The sequence below is a fragment of the Pleuronectes platessa genome, chromosome 16 (genome assembly GCF_947347685.1).
Source record: "Pleuronectes platessa chromosome 16, fPlePla1.1, whole genome shotgun sequence".
NCBI classification, from domain to species: Eukaryota; Metazoa; Chordata; class Actinopteri; order Pleuronectiformes; family Pleuronectidae; genus Pleuronectes; species Pleuronectes platessa.
Genome location: NC_070641.1, coordinates 21,822,465 through 21,843,939, shown reverse-complemented (window position 1 = coordinate 21,843,939; position 21,475 = coordinate 21,822,465). Strand labels below are relative to the sequence as shown.

The 21,475-nt window shown below is 43.4% G+C and overlaps 2 protein-coding genes across 2 annotated transcripts; both read right to left on the bottom strand.

Annotated features, from left to right (window-relative positions):
* Nucleotides 1-465: 465 nt before the first annotated feature.
* On the bottom strand, nt 466-11,425 carry LOC128458738 (transmembrane protein 184B). The gene is made up of 9 exons (XM_053443702.1): nt 10,956-11,425; nt 8,557-8,790; nt 6,898-7,063; nt 5,092-5,182; nt 4,775-4,850; nt 4,488-4,579; nt 4,214-4,383; nt 3,826-4,020; nt 466-2,965 (listed from the first exon to the last, which is right to left on the bottom strand). Exons 2-9 carry the CDS (start codon nt 8,788-8,790, stop codon nt 2,736-2,738), a joined length of 1,254 nt encoding a protein of 417 aa, XP_053299677.1. The 5' UTR covers nt 10,956-11,425; the 3' UTR covers nt 466-2,735.
* A 691-nt stretch (nt 11,426-12,116) lies between these two features.
* On the bottom strand, nt 12,117-20,840 carry LOC128458739 (casein kinase I). The gene is made up of 11 exons (XM_053443703.1): nt 20,630-20,840; nt 17,519-17,609; nt 17,290-17,400; nt 16,975-17,123; nt 16,172-16,400; nt 14,608-14,778; nt 14,366-14,514; nt 14,002-14,191; nt 13,745-13,884; nt 13,531-13,599; nt 12,117-13,427 (listed from the first exon to the last, which is right to left on the bottom strand). The coding sequence occupies exons 2-10, from the start codon at nt 17,592-17,594 to the stop codon at nt 13,567-13,569; spliced, it is 1,248 nt and encodes a 415-aa protein (XP_053299678.1). The 5' UTR covers nt 17,595-17,609; nt 20,630-20,840; the 3' UTR covers nt 12,117-13,427; nt 13,531-13,566.
* Between the last annotated feature and the right edge of the window lie 635 nt (nt 20,841-21,475).

Sequence of the window (21,475 nt, the reverse complement as noted above, 5' to 3'; positions counted from 1 at the left end):
TACTGTGTGAGTATTTATTTATAAAGTATTTACCAATTGGTAGGAAAATTAATCGAGTGCAGATTTTCTCAATTGTATTTTTAGGTAAAATGATATTATATTTGCTCATCACACAGGCAAATATACTCTGTGATTTTTTTACAGGATTGTTGCTATAAAATATACTAATATATAAGCAGCATTTGATTTACTGTTGGCCAATTAAATTAAAATGTTTATGTGCGATATATCCCATATGGTAATTATAAACTTCCAATCTCTAACTGGTGGCTCAGATACCAAACAAAAACAAAGTAGGTGAATAAACACAGGGGGTTATTTTCTGGTGTGCTTCATAATAACACAACTATAAATGACAGATTATATATCACAATTTCATTAAAAAAAATTCACATTGTTGTGTCATTGGTGTTTACATTGGTGCCAAGAAGCAAACTCTCAATAACAAAACCAAGTCAAGGAATGTTTTGTTTCCATTTGTCTTTTATTTCCTTGTCAACATCAACAGAAAGCGATAGAGCATCAAAACACAAGAAAACGTTACCAATATCCAAATGAAAAAGTACACAACAGAAATAAAACAGAATATATGAAAAACTTAGAATATCAAAACACAAAAATTTGAAAACAAAGCACTATACCAGGCAATGTCATCTCTGACATCATGAATGTTTCGCAGTGCCTAGTTAAACTATATTTACAACATTCTTTCCATTCTGGAATAAAACTCCTGGTTTAATATATTCAGCTTTTTACATCCAGCTTTAAAATCACAGAGTATCAAAACTATCATCTGATAGTGTTTTGAATAAAGACGCTTGAGTTGGACAAACTTTGCCCCTAGAGGTTACAGCATAAGGCAGTGAATTTCACTTTTTTCAATACCATTAAGTTAATGTTAAGTAAATAGAATAAACTGACGTTGTCTTTAACTGACGGCTCAGCGAAAAAAGTAAATGCATTAATTACTGAGTATAGGAGGAGTTTGGAATTTATGGCTTAGCAGTCACAGCCAGACCCCCACTGGTGGTGGGTTCCACAATTTTATTATATTTCCATTTTTAATCGAATACAACTTTCTCCAAACTAAATGATTGTGCACGGTTGAGGATGAGCCTGGCTGTTAGTTTTTTAATCTGACTACATTCATTACTCATGAGGGCTGTGTTGTACTGTGTGTTTACCTGCAGTCACTATAGAATCTGTTTGGATTCTGCTTTCAACATAAACAAAAAACGCCAACGTACATTACGTCACCATTACGCCTGTTACCTTTTACACCAGTGTCCTGCCATCAAGGAGTCTCGCTCACAAACAACCTCACCAAACACCAGTCACTGCTAAAACACGTTAAACATCAGCTGATAACAGCACAAACCATCAATTCAAATACAGTTTCTATTGTCTTTAAGAAAAAGACAGGAACAAAACAAATAACTGTTCATATTCTTTTTTCCCAAAAGAAAAATAAACTAAAGAATGTCACACGGGCCCGAAAGTTTGACTCAACATTCAATCATTTTGCTTTTTCAAACTTTTAATGCCCATATGTTCCCGTTTGTAAAGGAGTTCGATCAGATTTAATGCCTTTACGTGTCCTGATCTGTCTGTAGTGACCAGTGTCCTGACTCACTTCCTGCTGCTATATCAGGGATGCCATTAAAAGCAGTACCAGCAGAGGCAGGCCTGATCTGCTCGGCCTCTAATGCCATTAATTAGGGAATATAATCCGCAGCACATCACAGCTGGGCGGGCTCTGTAGTGTTGCTTCTCCAGTAATCTGTAATCTGTGTGGGTGTTGCCCTTCCGTCAGTCCCTATGCCCACGCTCAAATCTCTGCCACAGCTGTTCACACCGTGCTCCACTCACAATAACACTGAGCGAGGAGCCCACACTGGGCCGACAGCCGGAGTCCCACTAAAACCATTTAGATTCGCTTGTGCATGTGAACCCACGGCAAATCCAGACATACACATAATGTATATATACAAACACAACAGTTTTCCCATCGCAGTCGTCTTTAAATGAGTTCTACCTTCAAGGTCATACAGCATTTAAATAAAAAAATATTTTGCGTTTCAATTTCTTTATATATTAAAACGAAGCACTGCAATTCCAAGGCTCCTTTGTTATCTTGACTATAAATCAATTCTGAATCCTAAGACAGTGCGTCTCAGTGGCTGAAGTGCAGGCGGCTGGCTGCTCCCCCTATTTGGCAATGTTTCGGTAAGAGGCAGAGTTGGCAGAGGGGTGAGGAGGAGTATGGTTTAAGAAACAGTATAAAAACTAAAGAAAGCAGGAGGCCGAGTATTTCAGAGGAGGATGGCACTTTGTCTCGCAGACACCTTATATCGACTTCTAAAGTGTAGCATAAGCAGGCATTGTTAATTGCCCTAATCCATAATCAGCAGATTACTGGAGATACTGTATGTCTATCAGTTTTGGCCTATATAAATTAACACAAATTCCCCACCTCTCTCCTCCTTTACAATGACACACTCGTCTTTCTTCGAACTCCCTTTCTCCCCTTCTTTCCTCTTAGTCTGCTAATCACACCTCTAACATGAATCTGATCTTTCATTTCTCTCCAAATGTGATAAAGAAAAGACAAATACCAGAATCGAATCTTCCACATTCAGGCTGAAACAAAAGATCAGACCATTCTCTAACACCTTCTAATAATTCAACAGGGGCTTCGGGAGTACTGTGACTTTCTGAATGTGTGTGTTTGAGCTTTAGAACTCGTCGTCTGAGCTGAGCAGCAGGGTCTTTTCATTATCCCCCCGGGTGCTGAGGTTACTGTGGCTGCGGGAGAGGGCTGGCCCCCCACCTCGCTCCAGCGTGGACTGCTGGGTGTACTGTTGATAAGCTGGAGAGAAGTTGTGGATGGCGTCCTGGACCATGTCCCCTGGATTCATGGTCTCCTTCAGGCTGCTGGAGATGCTCTTCATTGGGGCACATCGACCTGGAAGGGGGGGGAGGGAAGGTGAAATATTAATAAAGACACATGAGGCAGTACGGAAGGTGAGTGAGGGATGAAATGACAGAAACTGTTTTCGTCAAATTGTCAAGTGAAATTCCAGAATAAATATTTGAAGTGTGAAACTGCTTCTGCAAAATTTAAATCAGCAGGATGGAAGCAATGAATCTGTTATACAAGAATTATACAATAAAGCAACTGCAGTTTCATTAGCAAGCAGGGACTTTACTTTTTTACAAGAAAGTGGGGAACACACAAAACACAAAATTATGCCAGAAGAAACAAGGTAAAACGTTCAGAGCCTGATTTCACTGACAACAAATGAACATAAGTAAACAAAACAATAAAGAACAACACCAATGAGTCTAGAGGCATCAACTGAATTCATGATGAACACACCAATCACATTGAAATAATGGACATTTAAGCACAATGAAAACACAACAATAAAAAGCACTGGAACAAACAAAACTGCAGATACAGACGAAAAGGCAGCTGACATCAGACCTACCGTACTGTCCATAGATAGGAAATGAGCCTGTCAGTGCAGCACAGTGAAGGAGAAGAGGAGAAAAGAGAACAGGGGGAGACGAGGAAGACAAGAATGAAGGAATAGAAAAACAGAGCAGAAGAAAAGAGGAGGACTAAATATTTAGATAGAAATCAAAGTGCAAAGAGTGAGGTCACTTCTGAAAGACTGTAGAAATCAGACAGTATCAAGAGTCCTGTAAATTCAGATTAAATTGAATATTAAAATAAAACACCAATAAGTAAACCGTTATAATTATTTACACAGTTAAATTTACTTAAAACCTCCCAAACACACACACACACACTTCTTTTACCGTATGAGTCCAGTCTTTTATCCATGTAGACTTTGTAAGTGAAGGCATGGCGCAGAGCCACAGCGGCAAAGAACATCTCGATACAGATGATGAAGTTCTGGTAACCAGCAGCCACCGTTCCCTCGCCCACGGAGAAGTCGGCAGAGTCGATCTGAGGGATGGCGCCGCACTTCTCCAGGATGGCCAGCAGCATCCCTAACTCAGACAAAGAGGATTGGAGTTATGGCAATGCAGCATCTCAAGATTCATCATATGATTCACAGCCCAAAACACAACAAATTAAAAAAGAAATTGCAGCAGCAGTGTGTGTGTGTGTGTGTGTGTGTGTGTGTGTGTGTGTGTGTGTGTGTGTGTGTGTGTGTGTGTGTGTGTGTGTGTGTTTTCTCACCTTGCCAGAAGGAAAGAAAGATGACAGACTTGACCATGAAGAACTTGAGCACCGGGTTGTACGGGACAAGAAGTTCCCGTGTGGCAAAGTAGAAGAGGAAGAGAGCGTAGAGCGACAGGCTGACGGAGATGTTGTAGATGATGGTCACATACAGGTAGCCGCTAGCCACACTGGAGGAGAGAGGGATTCCATTTTATAATCAGCACAGTTAAGAAGAGACTCAGTCATTACTTGAGCTTAAGCATAACATAGCTAAGTTTCAGAGGAAACATACTTGAAGTCTCCATCTTTGTATTTCCCAAAGGCTTGAAGAATGACAGTGATCACTGCCACCAGGGGTTTCACCACACAGAACTGGAGAGTGGCCTGAGGACGATTGAGAGGGAATGAAGACATCAGGACATTGTCTTCTACAAGGCAGCAGGGATACAAAACTCCTTTGCTCATAGTGTAGTTTAATAAAACATCTAAAGCTTCTGACAAATCCAATTTTCACTCAAAGAACTACATTAACGATGTATTTGCAATGTGCAGGTTATGAGCCATGATGGTGTCTGGTACCTGTTTGCAGAACCTGAGGAAACCGATGGAGTAGGTCTTTCCCCACAGACAACAGGTCCCATACATACAACTCGACCTATAGTGGAATACACAGGTTATAGGGTCAGAATAGATTATAGAATAGAGGAGGAGATAAAAGTATAGGAAGGAGGAAGAAGAGGACTAGGAAAGAAAAAGAAGAGGGAGGACAAGAAGTAGGAGCAGAAGAACAAGAATAAGAAGAAGAAGCAGAGCAAGAAGAAGAAGGAGAAGAAGAGGAATACAAAGACAAAAGAGGAAGAGGAGGAGGAGGAGGAGGAAGAGCAAACAAGACTTACTCAATAGGTTTCCCTCTGATCTCAGCCATGATGGCACTCTCTCCTCCCAGGTACTCATAACACAGACTCAGGAAGTTGTAGATGACAAAGGCTGCAGGGTCACACATAGAAAATAATGTGTTTAAGGTGATGAAAACACAGGATACTGGTGTTGAGTGTGAAAAAGGAAAGTTATGATTTGCTGATTCTGGTTCAGAACAGCTGACTCGCCATTTCAAAGCATACAGGCGAGTCATACCCATCAGCAGTCTGGGAAATGACCGGGTTGTGGTTGTGAAAGAGGAATAAGCCTGAGCACATAATGATGAGGGACGGTTCTCCAGTGCTGAGAGCAGAGTGGAGCGGTGTGATCACAGACGGGATCATGAGAGCTCGAGGTCACGCTGCCACACAAGAGTGTCACACAATACTAGAGACACATTTTCACACTACTAATAAGGGTCTTACACAAGTGGACTACACATTAAACCGGGGCTTTAATGTTCCCCTCATGTATTAGGTTAGATAACTAGAATTAATGAAGAGTCACACAAAGCATCCAGTGTGAATATGATTTAGATCTTTATCAGCATCATGGGCCTAAATGTGAAGCTTCGACAGGTGTGTCCCTAATCCCACTCTGTTTTATCCACTGCTCAGATCTCATATGTAATCATCCTAATAAATGTGGCCAGCTACACTGATGGCTTTAATATGACACCTGACACGCCAATGGGAACAACACATATTTATCAGGTGGAGTAGTGTGCACTTTAATCTGCTGACTGTTTTTATAGCAACCAAGAGCAAATTAGAACCGAACTTGAACAAAAATCAGCTTGATAAGAACTACCTAAAATTTATTTTGAGAAAAATCAAATTTGACGTGTACTTTGACTTTTTATTTTGTTCCATGTCCCATCCACTAACATGGAAAAGGCGGGGTTTATGACCAGTACTGCTGCCCCAGGTGTTCTCAGCTCAGGGTCAGCCACTGGCAGCAGCTCCCAGTGCCCCGGCTCTCGTTACTGTTCAGAGTGGCTGAGTTTAAAACGTAAGCCTCTTATTCCAGCACACTGACAATCTGAGCCAGAACAGCACAGCACAGTGCCGGCTTTGTTCATGCTGCATTATTACAAACACTGCATTTTCTTTATCTTCAAATTCTTTATAAGACCAACAGTTCAAATCCAAAATGTGTTTATTCAAAAAGCAGCTTATCATAAATTGGTAAAATGAAGCAGATTCACTTCCAGTTGCACTTCAGCACCAAATACATGTAGAAGCAGTTATTAAGCTCATTTGACGAGGTTTTAATAAAATTAACATTAATCTAACAGTAGCATGTTTTGGTATCATATTCAACTGCTAGTTTGATATTTCAGCATGAAAATCCAGCAACAATATTTGAATTATATGCTTGTGGCTTAAAGAACAAGGTTGTGGTTTATCTTCTCACAAGTGAGATGCTTAAATAAATAAATAAAAAAATCTTCTCATGGCTTTGCTCGTTTTCATATAGTTGCTAGGAAACTGGTCTCCCCCTCCCCTGCAATCCCAACAGACCAGGGAGACATGAGAACAAAGATGGCAACCTTTGTAAATGAAGACACTGCAAAGGCCGTCTGCCACTGGGGTATCACAACACATAAATTCTCACACCATTATTTCTACTGGGAATCGAGTTACACACACTGGAGCACACAGCGCTCACTCTTTACACTGTGGTGAATATTCGCCATGGAAAATATGTCAGAGTGAAATCCAGCCTGCAGCAGAAAACGTTCCTGTGACAGTCGATTGCTTTTCACTCCTCTGTCCACTCACCTTCGTAGCAGTCTCGCACCGTGTCAAAGTAAACGTAGTACTCCTCATTGGTGAAGAACAGGAGGCTGAGCCAGGAGTCGATGGCGTAGATGGGGACTATGAACAGGATCCTCACGATGTGCCTCTGCTCATTTGGAGAGCTGTAGTAACGTAGGTGCATGTAGATCTAAAGAGGAACAGACAATCAAAATGAGACGGATCCAAATAAGTGATAAGGTCAGAAATATGAGAACTTTGTGCAAAAAGAAGTCAAAGATTTAGTGTAAAATGAGCCTGAAAGTGATGCACATCCTGAACACATCATACTGGAGTGTTCATTCGACTTCTAACTTGTCTACAACACCAGTCTTCTTTCTGCTGCTGCATAATTCGGCTGACAAACAAACAGCCAACACACAGGCAGGTGTGAAAACAACCAACTGGTACCTCATGAAACCTGTTTGGTTGTTTTCAACAATGCAGCCAGTATAAAGGGCATGAGTTGAATACTGGAGCAGTGGTGTGTTTGCAGAGTTTGTTGTGTGTGTGTGTGCGCACCGACAATGGGGTTGTCACAGGTAATGGATACTGGGCTTTTGTCACAGAGCAGCAGACAGCAGGAGGAACAGGGAGGGCCCTGTCGGGAGGGCCCTGTCAGCAGCACCTCTGTCGGCGCTCTCCGGCTCCTTTCCACTTACACAATGCCCAACCTATCACCTTTCCAGGTCTGTAAACAGACACACACCTGGGCTAAAATAACAAAGAGCAGGGGGGACAACACACCAAGCCAGGTAATGCACTTTGCTCATAGGGCTTGTTGCTATAGGGACCTTCAGCCCCCCCCCGCTCTTTGACGAGGTGTGTGTGGGGGGGGGGGGGGGGGGGGGGGGGCACCTGTTGCCAGAGTGACAGCCTGCTCCTCTATGCATGTGAAGGGCATCAGCAGACAATGGGAAACTAACCATTAGCCCGAGCATCAAGAACTCCACTGACACACAGGAGGCGAACAGCCCTGATCCTCTGTGCTGCTACACTCACACTAACACACTGATGGCTTTCAACACGGAGGCTCATGACGCGGGTACTAGGCAGACGAGCATCTCACTGAGGTCCTGCTCCTCTATGTGTGTTTCAGGGGCATCAACGATTTCAGTCAATCAAATTTGACATTAAAAAAAAATGAAGAAGAGGGACGAAGAAAAACAAGGTGAACAGTGCGTGGATGTGAAAAACACATGTGGAAGAATTTGGTTTTCTACTCCAGCTTAACCCGTTTGCCTGAAGGCTGGCAGCAGGGCAACAACACACATGCAGCCTCAGCCTCATTTAGACATTTGTATTAAATCTTACCCAGAGTGACACATGACCAAGCACACAGGGCTTTAGCATCTTGCTTATAGATACTTGGAATGTGTTCAGACTGATGGTGCAGAGTGTGAATAAAACCCATCCTCATTCATTTGAATACGACCACAACAAGTTGTCCAATGAAACAGGGCTAGAGCAAATAATGTGCTATTCTAGCCTCCTACCTCCAAGATCATAATCATCAAAAGTACATACTTATTATAGGATATATGGCTTGTTGAGAGAAAACCTGAATCCTTGAAGTTCTAACTTAGGTTTCAACCCTCTGACCATTGGACCACCTGCATCCACCAAACGATAGGATCCTCTTACCTGGTGACATGTGATGAGAAGAGCCGTCCACACAAAAAAGCCTGATACAGTTTGGGCAGTGGCGGTCATGAGGAAAAACGTCTGTTCTGGTGTGACGACTGGGGCCACTGGTACCGAAGAGGAGTTGGATCCTTGCGGGGCCATGGTGGCGGGCGACCCCGGGGCGAGGCCGACGGGAGACTCATTCCCCAACCTCTCGGACAGGGGTATGTCCCGCTGCCAGAGCTGACTCATCTGTGTGGAGAGAGGATGAAGATGCAGATTGTTTAAAGCCTGGATGATAATCAACACAGGCCTGAACAGTCAAAGACCTAAATCTCTATCCAACATCCGCTGATTTCAGAATGAGAAAACAAAAACAGACCAAATTAGAACAGTGCACAGCTTTACACTGTAATAGACATTGTGTGGACAGACAGATAAAGTGAGATCAAAACAGAGGGAAGTGAAAAGAGGAGCCATAAGGCAGGTGGGTGGGGAGAGGCTTATAAAGAATGGAAATAAAATCAAAACACGCCAGCACTTGTCGGGGGCAGAATCACTCAAACACAGCAAATCGTAGTGACGGCAATGAGCTGAGCGCTGCTGACCCAATTCCTCCTCAATTCTTTCCCTCTGATATATACTGAGGGATGAAAGAAGTGCAGTGTAGCTGAAGAATGCTCTAAACACAAACATGTACATTTCCACAAATCAGCACAGTGCATGCTCTGCATAAGCTTTAGATGTGAAGATGTGAGACTTTGAGTTTCATATTTATGCTCTTTTCTCAACATTCATTATCATAAAAGGAAACTGTACAGGACTGGATAAACCAGTGAGTTGTCTTCAGCACAGTTACACTGACAATCCTAATATGGGCACTGCATTTATGCCACATCAGCAGAATGGAGACAATATCACACCCACTGGAAAACCTTGAATTATCAACAATGATCGAGAAGAAGAGTAAATAAGACAAGTGGGGTGGAACACACAGTTACTCAGCACAGATTTGCAAACATAAGGAAATGAAGGAAAGATCCTCCATGTGCCCCCCCCCCCCTCCATCAAATCACTGCAGATCTCTTGAGTGCTGTCATCTCTCCGACTGCGTCACCCTCTAGGTGTGGATTCCAGGAAGACGATAATCGAATCAGTCACAGTGAAAACTAATTTCAAGAGGACTTTTCAACCTCCCCAGTGCACTGGCTAAATATAAGCTGGTGCACTGTGGGATCATGGATGACTCATATGGCTCAACCAAGGCCGAGATCACTAGTTAGGAAAACATCAGCATGTCACCAAGGAAATTAATTTAGGGCCGTTCGAGCTCAGCTTTCTAAATAAATCTGCCTTTAAGAACGAAACACCAGGAAGTCAGAGCTGGTGATGAGGCTGGAAGATAGTTATAGAGATAAAGTGTCCTTATCAGTAAATATTGACACTTATCAACATATCACATTATTATTTCTGGAACATGTAAAGACCGGTTTTTGTTCGTCCGTGAATGATGTGGTTTTTAAACTCTTCTTTATGGGCAGAGAATGAAAAGCAAAGCATTTAACAAAATTGAGGTGGATCTATTATATGTTATACCTTCTCACTGTCCTGATGGATATATATGCACATATTAATTGCTATAAATGAAAATTATACTGAAACAATAATCAATACAGTTTTATTGCTTTGCCTTATAGCTAGAATATGAATTGACTATTTTACCATATTTTTAAATGGTGCAATTTAGGGGTAAAGAATATAGATATTCCCCTTTTCATATGTAATACAAATAAATCACTTAGTGAATCATCTTGCACAATGATTTCTAATGCAGCAGTTTTAATTTACAAGCATTTTAATGTGATCAACAACAACTGGACTATTCAACTTTTTGCAAATACAGTTCTTCTGCCAACCATGAAGTTAGACATTAACACAAGTTAGTGAGTGAGTGGCACAGAGGTGAGGCCTGTGTGTTCAAACAAGCACCGGGATGCACGGACACACACACACAAAGCTCATGCATCCCTCAGGGCCGCAGACAAGAGACAACTCATCAGTCCTGTGGACAGGTTTCAAAACAAGCTTTGTACTTCAACCTCAATCGAACCAGCTCTTTGTGAGAGCCCATCATAAGTGCATGGGGGGGGGGGGGGGGGGGGTATACAGTAAAGCATCAGTGAATTGAGGTCGTGTTCAACCAGAGACCACAACACACTTACACTGAGCTAAGTGAAGCTACAACAAACCCCCAATAGGAGAGAGGAGGGGGGTGGGGGGGCTTTAAACCTTTAGAACAGTGCACATCAGGCAGTGCTGCGTTTTAAACAGAGGGTGACATCATCATCATCATGTTTACTGGGAATTCATGATGGAGGATATCTAAACCAGTTCCTCAGTGATGGTGCATCACTCACCTCTGCAGTTGTTAGATCTGCGCTGGGATCAGTGCAAGCATCGATTTAGCTCATCATCATCATCCAGTCGACTGTAAAAACCTTTCCGGGAGCAGCTCAGCAAAGTAAACACACGTTTTACACTTCAGTCGACATCCAGGGACTCATCTGCCCGGCACCTCGGTGTTTGAAGCCCGGGGAACCTGCCTCCTCTCCCCCCACAGTGCAGCTGGGTGTCTGCAGCTGAGCTAGCTAACCCTGAGCTAGCCCCGTTAGCCTGTCGCTAGCTTCCCTGCGTGGCTTAAAATAAAAAGTGGAAATAAAAACCCGGATCGTTCAAGTAGCGACGCTCCACGCAGATACACCGATAAACTCCTGCGGAGGAACCCCGAGTTATCCCCTCCCTTCCCGGCCACAGCTACCGAGCAGACACCGTTACTTCCTCCACATCAGCAGCGGCTGCCAGCGAATACTCGGATCCCCGCGCATGCGCAGTGGCGCCGCTTTGATTTCCCATGGTCGTGATCATGATGTAACTGAGCATTAGCAGCACACCCCCCCCCCCCATGAAAAACAAAACAGCAGCTGCAAGGTGTGAGCAACGTTATTCATTTTTATTACTTCATAAAATATACACAAATACTGTTGTAAATAAAGTGTGTTAAAGAACTGTACAAGCTATCAGTACACAATACATAAAGTGAAATCCCCCCCCCCCCCCCCCACCCCAATCGCCTCAGCCTCTTCCCGACCGACAGTTTCGCTGCCACTGGGTCACGGTGGCCTGTACAAAGTGATTTACACACAGTACACTGCTATTTACACATCCCTGCAATTGCATCGGTTATGTAGGTTTTTTCTGAGTGACATCATCGAGGCTGCTGGAGGTCAAAATCCCAAAATAAGGTGACATCAAACTAGCAGGTTGTGATTTTTCTTGCAGGAGGAATATTGAAAGCCCCGTGCGTCGTGCTGAAGCTTAACAGAAGAGCGAAGGTGATCGGTGGAGGAAAGAAACAAACGGAGAGAGGTCATTCTAATAAATTACAGGAGGATGAAATGAGAGACAAGAGAATAAAAACAGAAGGTGGTTACAGACAGATAAAATAGTTTAACATAAATAGCAGAGAGGACAGAGATAAAAGCAATCTGCATACAAAGACAGAATGAAATGTGTATTCTTTAGCAGGGATTTTCTGTATCATTATTATCTCTCACACACACACACAAACACACGCGCACACACACGGGATGACCCAGCTGGCAAAGCAATAGTAGCCCATCCCACCATTTTAGTACTTTAAATACCTAAACTTCTGAACCCAGCCCCTAGTTGTCAATAGTATGCATTATTATTCTACTTTACAGTATTAAAACAAAACCACATTTTGCCTTTACATCAAAATAAAAAAATATTTACAATGGAGTAAACGTAAAAAATAAAAATCATTGGATGCCCCCCCCCACGGTAATCCCTATCAGATCCTGCCCACCCGCCCCCCTCATGGCCTCCAATAATAAAAACAATAGAAATTAAAAAAAAGAAAAGGTAACATTAAGAACTATCATAAAAATTGCAGCCGCTATTTGTTAGCCAAAACGGGCAGCCATGGTCTCTGGTCAAATACAATGAGAATTTCCTGAGGAGCGTCCCTCAAGACTTGGGGAGTGTGTCTTTGCAATATCTATGGTCATTCTTCACCTTACCCACTCGCATGAAAACCCAAAAGAAAGCACACAATTAAGAACAGGCAAAATAAAAAAGGGGTGTTGGAGGTTTTGGTGGCCGAGTTTGAGGAAAAGAACATAGTCACAACATGGATGGATGAAGGGCAAGCAAGGACCACTTCCTACTTCACCAGAAACGTTACTGTACAACAGCTAAAACATCACTTACTTGTCCTTTTCAAAGTTTCCTTTCTTTATGTGCTCTACCCCTCTCCCCGCCTACCTCTTCATCGTTTAGCAGTTACCTCTTTGAAAAAATACACAGAACGTAAACTCAAAAATAAGGTTCGATTTAAGATGTCTTCACGAAGGAGAGACATAATTCATTTCAAGGTTGTTTTTGCTGATTGAACTGAAAAGGATAAATCTGTACTAAGCCTATATCATAACATGCGTGTGTCCCTGATACCATTTTGCTTCTTTGATGCTAACAGTTCACATTTGTCAGACAGAGGGTATTGAGGGAATGCTTTGAGGAAGGGGGGGGAAACAGGTAAGAGCAACCAGGGAGTAACAATGGCTAAGCACTGTCTTTCATTTATTTAGTTGGTTTTTTTTGTATAGTGGTGGTGGTGAAGATCCAGGGATCAGCAAAAGGGTTCATGAAAGAGTGCATGGTGGATGCTGTAATGTACTTCTCTGGATCCTTTAAAAAAAATTACTGTCCTTTTCCAAAGATCCACGTGTCCATTGGCAATCATCTTGTAATAGACAAGGTAAAAAACAAAGGAAAAAAAAACAGAGCGATGGACTCATCTTGCAGCCCTGCAACAACAAGTGGATGGTCAGTTATTGAGAAGGCCATGTGTTGGTGAGAAGTGACATTTTGCAGTCAGCATGTGAATACACGAGTGAAAGTAGAGCTTACCTGTCAATTCCATGTGCATGCAGAGCCAAAATAGTTCTACTTCCCCATGTGCTCAAATGGCACGCTGACCTGCAGAAGAAACAGATTTAGACTTAAGAGGAAGAATTTGCTGTCTCACAAACCTGTGACACGTTTTGCAATGATAAATCTCACCCAATGAAATTATTGTTCAGATAGCTTTATGCACGACGAAAGGAGCAGTGTGTTTTCTCACCTGGGATGTGGAAATTCTGGACTGGTCGTGACGGGCCGTGAGGTCAGAGGACGATACGTTGGCAGGAGCTCCACGATGGAGACGCATGCTCACCTTCCTTTCCCTCTCTGCACGAGAAATTGCACGTGGCGACGTGTTCCCTGAAATGATTAGTTGAGTTGAGAACTGACCGTATCTGATGCTCAAAATAGAAAAGACATCTGCTACAGTCTTTTAATAACAGAAACAGTTTATTAAAAGACAGACAGAAAACTCACCAGACTGCGGGACCCGTGAGGCTGGGTTAGAGACTGCCTGTTCTGGCCCATTCCTGACTCTGTTGGGAGCTATGGGGTTGGGACCCGGGGGAAGGCCTCGCGTCGCAGACCCCCTGGGGACTCCTCCGATCCGCTCATCCCTCTCATCTCCCGGCCTCCTCTCTCCATCCTCAGCTGTCCGACTGGCACCCTGACATTTAAAACGGCCTTATTAAACATTTCCATTGACAAAAATAGCTTTTAATTATCTGTATTATACCATAAGCTGTTTAGAATTGAGACTTTTATGCACTGATAAAGTAAATGGAAGCTTTACACCAAAACAAAAATAAACCTCAATTCAATACACCGGATGTATACTTACAAATTTGAGCATGTTCCAGTCAAAGACATAATCATAGGAGAAGCCCTGTCGGTGGAACAGATTCCTGAAGAGCTGTCGAAGGTAGGAGTAGTCTGGCTTGTCATCAAAACGAAGTGAGCGGCAGAAATTCAGGTATGTGGAGAACTCAGCTGTAGGAGAACAAATAAGAGTATCAACATCACTGAATGGATTTTAATCAGATAACATTTGTTGCTGCACAAATACACAGACACGTCACTTACAAGGGTAGCCTTTGCAAAGAACCTCAATAGGTGTGGACATTTTCTTCTCGCTGATTCGTTCATACTTCTGTCTCTTGGTCGCAGCCTTGAGGCCCTGCCAGGGGAGGGAGCCCAGGTTGAAGTACATGAGGACATAGCCCAGAGACTCCAGGTCGTCACGTCTAGACTGCTCTGTGGACAGAAAACAAGAGAGAGGGTAGAGGAGTGAGTGAAAGAGCTCAGGGACGTCTGCCAAGTCGTTGTCTGGGAAGAGAAAAAAGGCCAATGAGTTCCATTAAGTAGCTGGGCTTGGAAATGTGTCACAACCTGGCCAAACTATTTATCTTGCTCTGTATAACTATGGAAACCCCAAAAGAATATGGTGGTTCCTACATTAGTCATATGTGGCTCAACTCTTATTCAGCATCAGTGGTTTACCAATATCTACATGTGAGACAATGGTGGTATGATGAGTTGTTGGTAGTTTTTAGTTGCACTGCATGTCAGCAAATCTCTGCTGTATCAAGAACACAGATTTCCATGACCTAATATGAATAAATAAGGTGTTCCTTTAGCACTTCTTACTGAGAAGAAAGCCTTTGTTAATAATTCGTGTATTTATTTCATACACAGATTAAGATTAAATATTAAAACCTTCTAGAAAGGTTCTAGCCCCAAGATGTTTTAACTCAATCTTACACTCACTTCATTCATCTCTCCAGTTGGCATCTAACCTAAAACACAGAGCAGATAAATAACCTACTGAATAGACAACAATTCAGCTAAAACACTGCCAGTAGAAGTGTGGGGGGGGGTCCAACAGTTAACCACAGACGATCTGATAAAGCATGAGATGACAACAGCACAACATTCCATCCCAAATGGCATTTCCTTCATTTTCCATTCTCGTGAGAGCTACTCCCCTGCATCCTCCAACCTTAAGAGCGTGTGTCAACAAAGACATACAAAGGAGGAATATCCAACCTTTAGGAGAACAAACTTAAAAGTAGTTCAGTAAGAATGAGTTACAAGATTAAAAAAAAAATATCTCCATCAGTAGGGAGAGGGGATGTTACAGATTGAAGTAAAAGACTTCTAAAGATAAGTGACGGCTATAATCCAGACCATAATACAGTGCATTACATCTCCATGCTCGGGATGAGCTTTGAGTAGAGGCAGATATCACCATAAGCCAGCTCTGAGGAATCACATTAACATGATGTTTAGAGGCAGCGGATAAAGTGGATAAGACCCTGATGGAACAGAGGACACCTCACCATTATGAATGCTCCTTTGTGAATACCATTAAATGTAACTCTTATTTTTCTACTGACGATTATTATTGCCCAAACAAATGATTACAAAAAGTCATATTTTCTATTTGAGTGCAAATGAAATGTCCTGAGCACATGGCATCCTGCTGTATTTATGTTTGCTTAAAACATGACGGTTAAACACAGAAAGTCAACACATGAATCACAACAGGTCTGAGTGGAGCTTTCTTGTACCAACAGGACTGCCTGGGAACATGGTGAGTGACACGGTCAAGTAGCAACACGAATGAGGAGAAGAAAAGGGACCTTACCGATTCCAAGATGTGTGTTGATGGAGGCGTAGCGTGCCGTGCCAGTCAGGTTCTTGTTCTCCCTGTAAGGGATGTGCTGGTGCGTGCGGGCATCACGGTATTTTTTGGCCAGGCCAAAGTCAATGATGTACACCAGGTTGCCCTTCTTGCCGAGTCCCATGAGGAAGTTGTCAGGCTTCACATCCCGATGGATGAAATTCTTGGAGTGGATGTACTCAATGCGGCTTATCTGAAGAGCACAGGGGAGACGAGGAATGTTGGAACTCTGGTTTTCTGTATATTTAAAGGATACACAGGAGTTTCATGGAGACATGAACACAAGGTCACTATCACATTTACATGCCGTTAGGTCAGCATATGAAAACCGGACACCAGAAGGTGATGATCCCAGGCTAAACGTGGAGAGTCAAACACCCACACAAAGGCCTGACACAGCAAGTTGGCTGCTAGAACAAAAGGTGAGATGAATTCTGCTTGAGCGAGCAATCCATGAAATTAAATATCTAGGCCAGTTCTGTCTAAGCAGAGGCCAGAGTTGTTCGGTGCAGTGGATGCAGCAGAGTCGTGGAGACCAAGTCATCTACAGTCTTTAAACAAGCCTCAGGGGATTCGTGTGCGATGTTTATATACTAGCATGCACCAACAAGCAAAATTCATTGAGCTCAAGCACATGACCTAGATCAGACATTTTACGACTGTGCCTTCTGCTCGTGAACAGAACAGTTCCACATGGTGAGATATTAACTGAGACTCCGTGAAACTGTCTTACTTCTATTACCCCTGACGTTAGAGACAAGACGTACCATCTGGTCCGCCAGAAGCAGGACGGTCTTCAGGCTGAACTTTCGGGAGCAAAAGTTGAACAGGTCCTCCAGACTGGGACCGAGAAGCTCCATTACCATCACGTTGTAGTCTCCCTCCGCACCACACCACTTTATCGATGGAATACCGACTGGAATGCAAGTGTACATACACAATATTAAGTTTGGGAATAACATCTTTCAAATCGTTCCTTTGGAATTTGTGAGGGCTCAGTTATGATGGATTCATATTGCAACAACAATTCAATTAGTTTGCCACAGTGATGTGTCCATGTCAAAGCTGTATTCACTTCTTACCTCCTCCTTGCATCATCTTGTAGAACTTGCTTTCGATGTGCAGTTGTGGGTGTTTGGTCTTCACACATTCCAGCTTGATGGCCACCTCCTCACCAGTGGCGATGTTGGCACCTTGGGTGGGACACGAAAAACATCACATATGTAAAAAGCCATGGCAAACTCACCAGTACCTGGGCAGACAGGTGATAAGGAGATTTTCCAGTAAAATGTTTTATTATAATTCACTTACCAAGATAGATGTCACCAAAGGAGCCACTTCCTATCTTTCTCCCGAGCCGGTACTTGTTTCCCACTCTCAGCTCCATGGCTGCAAGTTGTGTCTGTCACAGATAACACAACAAAGTTTGGTTGAGAAGACAACACATGACACATGACACCAGGCTCGTCTGTGCAGCACTTCTCTTCTCTCACCACTGACCCTGAAACACTACAGGATGAGCCACTGGAAACTGAACATGAAAACAGGAATAGAAGTATTTTCTCAACATCCCAAGTGGCTGATGAGGCAACATATTTCCGACCAGAGACGGCGAGCTGCTCACATGATGATCGTCGACCCCAGACATGCAGAACTGACCACATGTTTGTGTGAGGATGTAACCTAAGAAGGGCTTGTTGATCAGCAAACAGCTGTCTGGCCTCCAGAAACACACGATTAGATTTGTAGGATAACTGGGAGGGGGGAGGTGGCTTCACTGGGATCAACAAACGCAGGAAGAGGAGGAGAAAGACACACAGCAAAACGAAGGCTACACACAAACGCCAGTTGCAACTGAGAAGTCGAGTGGATCAGAATCAGCTGCTGCATCCGTACTCAGACCTGTCACACACACACACACACAAGGAAATGAAGTGCATCTTCTGAGCCGAGCTGCACGTGACGCTGGGGCAGGATCATCATTTATTTAGCACTCGCTCCACCACGCCACATTGTGCAGCCACTGCAAAAGCAAAGACTAAGCTCTCTACTGTTCTGTGCCGGCTCTGCCAAGGGAGGGAAGGCATGATTAGCCCTGCGGAGCGCTGGCTGGCTTTATGTGTGTCAAGGCCCTGAGACAACTCTGTGCAGCGAACTTCACAAAGCAGAGTGCCGCGCAGAATGCAGCAAAGCTTTCATCACGCTGATTTGCTTCCTAACCAATAATTTGGGAACGTCATGTAAACAGACGGTGCTCTTTATAGAAACACTGGACCCCAGTTCCAAATGTAGCACTGGTGTGTCTTCAAATAACTCTTCCACCCGGGCTGGGAGTTATTATGGGAGTTCGTGTCATGTGCCCGGTTGGCAATTCAATAGGACGGTACGTGAAATGGACAGCATCATCAGTATGGATTCCCTGCGCTCCACTTCCTGTGACCTCAATCTACATCCTCTATAGGAAACGTGAAACAGGATCATGACAACCCAGAAATCCCACAACACAGACCCGGTCAGACGACTTCTGCTTTTCAAACAACAGCCCAGTCAGCTAATCTGCAGAACCAGTCCCCTGCATCGACTTTGTTTTCCAACCGAACATCCTTTACATCAACAGAAATCCCCTCAGAGGTTACGGAGCTCCAGCTGTGACAGAGCTGCTGCAGACACCAGCCGATGACTTTCAACAGTTATGTCTGCTATGCTGCCAACGTGGATCACCTGAGCCTCGAGGGAGGAATCCAACGCAAACAACTTGTGTTGCTCCGTCCTCGTTTCATCCCTCAACATACTGGGAGATCAGAGTGAGCCATAGGAGTACGGTGGTAAAAAGTTATGAATATGGAGGAATTTGGGTTTAAACAATCAATAATGATCACAATGTTATTTTAATCCTTAGAAACACAACAAAAGGTTCACTATATATCGATATGCTTGTGCATTGTGAGTGATGACAATTGATCGGCCTCAGACTTCTAAACTTTGTTTGGCGTTCTCTGCTCATAAAGATTTTAAAACCACAACCTGCACTAACAAGCTAAAATATGTATTTTACAACTTGTAAGAAACATGACAGTAAGTGCAACACACAACTTTAAACCAGTGTTTTCACTACATATATGTTGTAGTGCCCCTGGGTAAACACACAGAGCCTCAAACGCCCTCCTGACGGCTATGGTAGCTAGTGACGTGTGACAGAAAGTGCTGCACACGGACCCACCATGTTTAAAGGGATATACTTCACTGAAAAATGAAAGTTCAATCATCATCTTCTCACCACCTGAAGGGTTTGAGTCCACAGAAGAAAGCCTGATATTAGCCACTATGTCCTCTGGAGACACGTTCACGTTGTTTAAGTGTTTTGTGGACTCACCCACAACCTCCATCAGCATTCTTTTGGGTGAACTATCCCTTTAAGGTGCACGTGAAGGGCAAAAGTGCACAGTGGTCATCCAGACAACAAATGCACTTTATCAAAACGCATATATGGTCAAACTGGGATTGCAGTGCTACTGGTTTCATGTGTTGGCCTGTGTGTGATGGGACACTGGTGGAATTACCCTGTCACACTCCATGTAAAACAACAGCACGTGCCCCTGATGGTAGTAATCTCCCACAGGAAGCTGGCTGCTGGACACAGGATGTTCCCCGTGCGAAATAAAACGTGTATTTCTTGAACTTGAACACAACCCCTGGTGCAAAACGTGACACAACAAGAAGGAGAAGGAAAAACACACACACACACAAGTAGCCAGAGGATTTCACAATCACAGTGCAACGCCTCTCACACTGTGGCAGCTGTCACACACACACACACACACACACACTCACACTGAAAGACGAATACACACGTTAACACAATATCTTACGTTATAAAAATACAACACCTTACGTTAGATAATCACATTGTGGATCGTGTGGTTTTTAAACGTAGCGGCAGGTGTACGCAGCTTTTCGGGGTTGTAACTCGATGAGAAGAAGAAGAAGATGGAGGAAGGCTTTTAAAAACAAAAATCTACGTTAACCGCTTTAATATGAAGTTTAAATAAATACGTTAACCGCGGTGGTGCTCATATAGCTAACTGGGTTTAATGGTCACACTGGGAGGAACGTAGGTTGAAGCATAGCAGCCGACCCGCGGGCAGTGGGGCGCTAGCGGCTAGGAGCGAGCTAATGGAAAGACCGTGAATATTCGTTATAATTTGGTCAAATAAACTCTGGAAATGTGTCGTAACATCTCGGGCGGACATGTTCGACGGTTCCCCTCCAGCCGCACCCATGTACGGAGCCCGTGTGGAGAGCCAGGCTCGATGCTAGCCCCCTCCCCCCCTCTCCTGTAAGCCGTGAATGCGAGACTCTCCCTCGGCCGAACCGGGCCGCTTGTCCCCCCTGGTTTCACCGGTTCCCCGGGCCGCCACTCACCCGATACTGGGTTCGTCCGAGAGCTGCTTCCGTGTAGATGCTGATCCGGCGGTTGTCAGTCGGACAGGGGTCCGGGCAGCGGAGGATGGGAGCGGATTCTCGCGGCGTTCATACCCCCAGCTCCTGGCTCTGTCGTCGGCTGAGCTCCCTGTTGATAGTCCCCGAGAAGATCCAGCGGCGCGGGCGGCCCTTCTCCGGTCGAGCCTGTCTCCTCCTCCCGTTACTTAACAGCAGCTGATGATGTCACCGTCCGCATGACAGGGCACAGGCCGCACGTCACCGCGCCTTAAAACACCACGCACCAATAATCATAACACAAAATATGAAAATTATTATTGATATTATTATTATTATTGTTGTTGTTGGATTGTTATTGTTCAATTATTCTCACACTGTACATATTGTTTGTATTATTATTAAATGAAGGTCATCGTTGGCATTCTTATTAAGTTAATATTATTGTTAGTATTATTATGATATTATGATTATTATTGTTCTCATACTGCAGATAGTGCTTCTTGTTTTTACACTGTATATACTCGTTTTTATTACAGTCATATTTTTCTTATTACTTACCTATGTTGACCCTTGCTGCTGTAATATTGCATATTTCCCCATTGTGAGACTAATAAAAATGATCATATCTTAAAGCCTGAATAATTCTTATCATATAGTTAGTTAGTGAGAGATGGTGACAATTGTATCTTATAATAATTTGTTTAACTTTATTTATATAGCACCTAAAAAAACACAGGTACAAGGTGCTTCCCATGCTGTCCTGTACAGTTTATTTATATTGCACATCATTTTTATGCTTATTCTGCTAGTTTCTGGTATGCTACTGTT

What these genes read in the sequence shown, in the direction of transcription:
- LOC128458738 (XM_053443702.1), bottom strand. Translation starts at nt 8,790, where the DNA reads ATGAGTCAGCTCTGGCAGCGGGACATACCCCTGTCCGAGAGGTTGGGG. An exon ending in TCCTCAGGTTCTGCAAACAG is followed by an intron (nt 4,580 to 4,774) that starts GTACCAGACACC and finishes AATCGTCCTCAG; the next exon opens with GCCACTCTCCAGTTCTGTGT. An exon ending in TAAAAGACTGGACTCATACG is followed by an intron (nt 2,966 to 3,825) that starts GTAAAAGAAGTG and finishes CCCCCCTTCCAG; the next exon opens with GTCGATGTGCCCCAATGAAG.
- LOC128458739 (XM_053443703.1), bottom strand. Translation starts at nt 17,594, where the DNA reads ATGGAGCTGAGAGTGGGAAACAAGTACCGGCTCGGGAGAAAGATAGGA. An exon ending in TGCTTCTGGCGGACCAGATG is followed by an intron (nt 16,401 to 16,974) that starts GTACGTCTTGTC and finishes TGTGCTCTTCAG; the next exon opens with ATAAGCCGCATTGAGTACAT. An exon ending in TCTTTGCAAAGGCTACCCTT is followed by an intron (nt 14,515 to 14,607) that starts GTAAGTGACGTG and finishes GTTCTCCTACAG; the next exon opens with CTGAGTTCTCCACATACCTG.